Source organism: Eptatretus burgeri, chromosome 1, assembly GCF_056783735.1.
Source record: "Eptatretus burgeri isolate ZD-2024b chromosome 1, Ebu_testis_v1, whole genome shotgun sequence".
Lineage (NCBI taxonomy): Eukaryota > Metazoa > Chordata > Myxini > Myxiniformes > Myxinidae > Eptatretus > Eptatretus burgeri.
In genome coordinates this window covers 141,860,419-141,867,188 of record NC_140961.1, presented here as the reverse complement: position 1 = coordinate 141,867,188, position 6,770 = coordinate 141,860,419, and the positions used below count along the sequence as shown (strand labels likewise).

General features: G+C 43.2%; 1 protein-coding gene across 1 annotated transcript in view; it reads left to right on the top strand.

Moving 5' to 3' along the window:
- LOC147035643 (uncharacterized) overlaps positions 1-4,258 on the top strand; it is a 19,836-nt gene extending 15,578 nt beyond the window's left edge. Inside the window, exons 4-5 of the mRNA XM_085845815.1 lie at positions 1,355-1,791; positions 3,486-4,258. Of these exons, the coding sequence (XP_085701941.1) occupies positions 1,355-1,791; positions 3,486-3,565 (517 nt within the window). The 3' untranslated portion in view covers positions 3,566-4,258. The remainder of the gene's footprint in view (positions 1-1,354; positions 1,792-3,485) is intronic.
- Positions 4,259-6,770: the final 2,512 nt, after the last annotated feature.

Below are 6,770 nucleotides of genomic sequence, written 5' to 3'. Positions count from 1 at the left end.
AGCAAAGGTTCATTTATCAGCTCGGTCACTCTGCTCCAGAACAACACATTTCTTATCATTTAGGGCAAAAGTCTTTTGGCCAGAAATGACAGCCAATTCAATTTGCAGCATAAAAGTTACATTTCTGAAACTCCATTTGTTACAATTTAAAATACATTAATATAAATTTTTCCCCCACACTAGCCACCCTCAAACAGCCATCTTGACATACCAGTATTGGGTAAACTACTTGCCACGTACCACATAGGGACTCCTTTGTGGGATGAGGCACGGTCAGGTCTGTACGGCAGGTGTGGGATGACTTCCCGGTTAGGTATGGTGACGGTGTCTCCTATCATGCAAGCGGTGTGAGGTCTGGCATTCCCTGCTACAGAAGCGCACCCATGACAGCAGACTTGCGAGAACATCTGCGTCTCATTTTACATTTGGTGGAGCTTGTTTCAGTATGTTGCACTGATCACTGTCTGTTGTTGGGATTAAATCAAAAGGTGACTGATCTGGTCCTAGAACACTGTCAGAAAATGATTATCTCAACAGACTGCTGGACCTTAAACTTCTTCAGATGACATGTTGGATGCTTACACTCCATGTTTTGTCTGTTCGATTTTGGTTCATATCGGAACACCCATGTCTCAGCCACAGTCACGGTATGAGACAGGAAGTCATCACCTTCATGATGGAAGTTGAGTAAGGTTGTAATGGTTTCAAAATGCTTGGCCTAATGGGCATTTGAGGGGATTTTGGGCAACCGTCATCTGTATGATAACCTTCAAATGTTGAGTTGGTTGTGGACAATCGCATACATGGTACTGTGGCTGATGCCAATTTCATTAGGAAATGGAATCTAACATCATGTATGGATCACTACGGATAGGTTAGTCCAAATGGGGAATGCTACGTGCAGACGCGGCTTCCTATGGTCTCTCAAGATGTTGCTTATCACGCACACCTTTTCTGCCTCCTCTATGCTTTACCTGTACACATTTATTCGGTCCAGCTATGATCCCCTATATGCTACACTCATACCTCTAAATTTCAATTAGACTCCCACCTTCCACGCACAGAAAATGGATACAACAACTCATTGTTTCTCACTTGTACACCTTTCTAACTTGCTCACAGAAGTCATAGTTGCCAATCACAATCACAGTTTATCACAAAACTAGCACACAATTCAGGAGTGCCAACTTCAATTGCTGGATGGAGACAGGTAGGCATATCCTCAGGTGTGTGTCACCTGAATGAAAAGTGGCGAAATTTATTGACTCACCCTCGTACAATGTTGAATTTTAAATAATTATTGATGCTTTGAGACCGATATTAAAAGTTTTGTCATGTGCTCTATCCCTGTTAGCCTTGGAGAGAGCAACTCAAAAATAACTGGTGTTTGGCCAAGTCCTTGGGAAAAGCAAAGCAAGAAAGGACGTTCATCACCAGAAGTTTGTTGGTCTACAGCAGACCCTTATGAGAATGCTCCACTTGATTTCAGCAACAACTCCATGAGCACACAGGTCTTCACAGCTACCGAGAGAGAAACGTTGCAGCAGCTGCAGTTGGATGACGCATCCTTCCCTTCTTACCTTGCCTCTGACTTTACCAGGAAAACCGAGGTCTCGCCATGGCTTCAACATGGGCACCTTTGGGACAAGCTCAAGAGAATACGGCAGGAACTGTTGCGACTACAACAGCAGTTGCGACCGCAAGATCAATCCGATGTCAATCCTATGGACCTATCGGCACAGAGCGGTGACATTTCAGGATCCACACCTGTTGCTGGCTCACCATGTACAGGTGAAAATGATCCAAGTATGACAAAAGAGGTTGATGGCTTTCCAAAGAGTCATGGTTGGAGTTACAGATGAAGCAGTTGCAATTTTGCTGGGAACAAAAAGTTCTTGGCGTTTTCTTTGATTGAAATGTGGTTTCATTATTGTCAGCTTCGTCAAACAAAAATTGATTGCTTAAGTTTTCGATGTGTTCTTATGTTAGGAACTCCTTAAGGTTGCAATATACTTAATACATTAATATGTAGGAGAGAAATATAATTCCATTAAAGTAAGAAAAATGTTCTTTTGCTTTCAAAACTTTATGAGCTCACCTGAAACGAAGTTCTGGGGAGCTTACGGGATGGCTCGTGTCCGTCCGTCCGTCCACAAATACTTGCAACTTCTCTGAAACTTCACATACGATTTCAATGAAACTTTACAACAACTTTCATCACCAGGTATGTACCAAAGTTTGTTCATGGCATTCAAAAAAATCGGGCCCAAAGGGCGTGAGGGGGTCTATGGAGGGAGTTTATTGTGGGGCGGGGGGGTGTTGAGGGGGTTGCCTCCCTAAATAGGTATTTGCTTTCTTCTTAGAAACGACCCACATAATTCCAATGTCACTTGACTACAACCTTCATCACCCTGTGTGTACCACAGTTTGTTCACGACATTGAAAATAAATCGGGGTCTGGGGGGGTGTAAGGGGGTAGCCCCCCCAAAATATGTATTTGCTTTCTTCTCCGAAACTACACACACACAATTTCGATGAAACTTGACCACAACGTTCATCACCTTTGATGTACCAAAGTTTGTTCACGGTATTTAAAAAAAATTGAGGGATTTACAGGGGGGTGGTTGCCCCCCAAAAGAGGTATTTGCTAGAACATTGGTTCATAGGTACATTTTGCTGATTCTGTCCCACATTGACTTCCTCATCATTTTTAATATTCTACCCTGTAAGCACCCAGGAGTATTGCCCCCTTTTTTTTCCTATTTTATCACACGATTAATTTTTGTGAGGTCACACATCTAATTTGCATACTAATTATCAACTTAAATAAATACATTTTTTTAAAGTTTTTTTTCATAACTTTTGAACTCTTTAATCAAATTTGGGGAATGCATGTAGGGAAGTGGGTAGCATATCCTGAATGACCAGCATGTATAGAGAGAGCCACACTATTTGAAAACCATCCCATAAGCTCCCCAGAAATACTGGACGTTCCAGGTGAGCTAAAAATTCAACATTATTTGAAAATCGCATGACGTCATCAAATGGAAATATTAATGATAAATGTGAAGTCATGGATCTTGTTTCTTTTATTTCAGGACATTTGAAATATAATACTTTAAAAATGATGAGTGCCAAATTTGAAGTACATTACTCTCTCTCTTTTCCTTCAAAGCTTATGATGAAAATAACATTAAACTAGAACAGCACCCACGCCAGGCTGAACAGTTTATGTTTTGCATCCCACTAATTATATATATATATATATATATATATATATATATATATATATATATAAAAATTTGTTTTTGTGATTAAAATCATATTTACATTTCCAATTTCATTCACAGATTAAAGAGGAGGTAATGGCCACTGGCAGGAGAGCTTAGGGGAATGCATGCTCACCTCTAAGCTGGGTTCTCGCCTGGGTTCGAATTTGAAACTTAGCCTTCCTATAAACTGCCATCCTGGTGTTTCGTATGCAGGGCAATGCATCAATGTCGTCCATCGGAAGGACGTTGAGTTGGAAGACCCATCTGCCTGCAATGAACGTCGGTCGACGTGAAGGATCCAACGGTGTCTTTCACTAAGAGTTGGCGAGTTATCACCGGTACTCTGAACAAATGACAAACTCCTGCCTCAATCACCTTCAGTCGAGCCAGCTGGTTCGTGAAAGACTTCAATCAAAAAGGTTCTCCTGCCTGCCCCCACAATATAGTGGGAAGAAGTAAAAAATACATAAAATGTCAGCCCCCGTTGTTGTAGTAATTTTGTTGTACGGACTTAAAGGGCAAGTCCATACTTATGTACAACTAAAATGGATGCCAGTCTACCAGTCGGCCATCTTTGACCAGATCACAAAATAAAGTGAAGGAAACATGTACGCTATCATCTTCTGTGCTTTTACCAAGTTTGAACCAAATCGGACAATGCATGTCTGAGAAATGGTCGGGGACACATTTAAGTAACAAAATGGCCACCAGTCGTCCATCTTGGATCTTATCTCTAAAAAAAAAAAATGAAGAGCATTTGTAAGCCATCATTCATTATCTGTGTGCCAAGTTTGAACAACATCGTCAAATGTATGTCTGAGAAATTTTTGAAGACGTGTTTAACATCAGGTTTTTTTTTTTTTTTTACAATAACATGGCCGCCAGTTAGCCATCTTGGATTTGATGTCTAAAAAAAATTGGCATGTTTATGTACACTGTCATGTGTTGTCTTTTTGCCAAGTACGAATAAAATCGGTCCAGACATGTCCGAGATATGGTTGCGGATGCACGCACGCACGCACGCACACACAGACACGAAAATCGAGACCGAATCCAGAAGGCCCAGTTTCGGACGAAGTCCAATCAGGGCCTTTAATAATTGGGACCTTTAACGAGGTGGTAGACTAAAATGACATATTAAATGGACCTAATCTATCTATAATTTCAGCAGTGTGTGTGTGTGTGTGTGTGTGTGTGTGTGTGTGTGTGTGTGTGTGTGTGTGTGTGTGTGTGTGTGTCTGTGTGTGTGTGTGTGTGTGTGTGTGTGTGTGTGTGTGTGTGTGTGTTTGTGTGTGTGTGTGTGTGTGCCTTACCGCTGTTTCTCGACAACCACTGGTCCGATCTAATTGAAACTTGCCAGCTATATTGCTGGGGACCTGGGGGTGTACCTTTTCAAGGTTTGATATTAATCGGACAAGTGCATCCCAAGTTATGGACATTTATTTACCAACCAATGACATGTTACGTTGCTGTGGCCATTTATTTACCAACCAATGACATGACACATGGCTGCGTAGGCCGGTGCGCGGCTGGCCGACGATGACGTCATGGGCCGTACCCGTTACCTGGCAGCGAATGCCATGGCAAGCAAAGACAGGGAGGTAAACTTGATTTTAATTTGGATTTTAATTAACTCTGTGTGTGGAAGTGTGGTTGTTGCGAGAACGTGAGAGCGAAGGAACATCCTGTGTGGTTGTTGTTTCTGGAACGCGGTTTGAATTTTTTTTTTTTTTGCACGTATGGCCACGTATGTACGGGCACGCACCTACGGGCATGCACTAGTATTATAAAACGCAGTGTATGTATTTGTCTGTCCCCCCACATATGGACGATTTGGGTAGGGTATTAAAGGCCAATCTTTTAACACGACTGCGTGTTCACTACCGTCTATTTTTGAGGATAAAAAACCTCAAAAAACATTTTCCATAAAAGAGTAATTACGTCTCTTCTATTGGAAGTGTAGACGGTGACTTGCAACCAGGCCCCAATGGCAGTGTACAGAAGTGTTTGTTAAAAAAAAAAAGTAACAAATACAGGGAGGTGAAATTTGCTGCACATAATGTGTAACGCATGCAGAGTACAATGAGTGTTCATTTACGTCCATAGGATGTCTAATAAATAAAGATATAAGCACATCTGATACAAGGCCGAGGCTTCAGAATTTGGCACGCTTATGAGGCTGTACCGTCAAAACGAAACGTATCAAAAGATAAAGAAAATCGGATCACATTTGTACGTGTAGTGTTTTAAAATAACGCTTCTTGCTCCGAAACATCATATCTTCCAGTTTAATAAAAATAACTGCAACCCGTCATATTGACAGGCTTTTTATACTATTTTTGACAGGATATAAACTATCCTCAATCATGCCTAGAGGACCTTCAGCACGCGGCTTGTAGTGCAAATGGGTGTAAGTGTCGAAGTTTGTCTACTTTTTACTGGAGTTGTGTGCATGCCGAGTTTCACGCATGTCGGACAATTCCCAAATAGTGTTACGAATCTGGAAGCCATTTGCACGCAAACAGACAGCAGTCCCTAAGCTTAGTTGTTTTGATAAGTATGTGTTTATAGTTAGAATCCTTCCTTCTGTCTCATGGGAATTTCGTGTGTGCGCTGCGAGTTATTTTGTAGTTAGAATTTATACATCAACTACAACAACAACAACAGTGGCACCGTCGCCATTACGCACGTGGCCTTAGGTGACGAGGTAGGCGGAGCTACAATCGCCTCAGCTCTGACTCCGCCCCAGAAAGGTGGGAGTTGCCCCGCCCCGCCTAAAGTGGGCCTGTCCAATGAGGGACGGCCGGCGAATCGCGTGATGCAACCGTCCAATCAGGAGGCGAGTGGCGAGGAAAGAAATCCCTCCCACCTCAAGAGAGGCAGTGTGATCGGCGTGTTCTATCTGGCGGTCTGGGTCTGCTCGCCTGGTGTCGCCGGATCAGGGGAAGCTTTTTCAGGCTTGATCACCGGTCGCCTCATCATCTCCCGCCTTCGTGCTGGCTGGCATCCGTCGCTCCTTCCCTCGTCCCTGGTGCTTGGTGCTGCGTTGTGGCAGTGGGTTTGAGTCCCGCCACCGGATAAGCTCGACCAGACCGCATGAGGCAGACAGGTGCAAGAGTAGGCTCTCGCCCTCAGCTCGCCTTCCCTCCGAGCTGAAAGGCCAAAATACAGACCCGACGGGGTCCACTTCGTGTGTGTGTGTGTGTGTGTGTGTGTGTGTGTGTGTGTGTGTGTGTGTGTGTGTGTGTGTGTGTGTGTGTGTGTGTGTGTGTGTGTGTGTGTGTGTGTGTGTGTGTGTGTGTGTGTGTGTGTGTGTGTGTGTGTGTGTGTGTGTGTGTGTGTGTGTGTGTGTGGTGCCGTCCTGTAAGTAGAAACTGTTTAAGTGCCTTGTACATTGTAAATTGCATTTCTCATAGTCGTGATAACTCTGCTCTCTTTGCTCCCCTGCCCCATTATAAATTATCCCCCAATTGTTCAATGTACCAGCTCGTTGTCTGT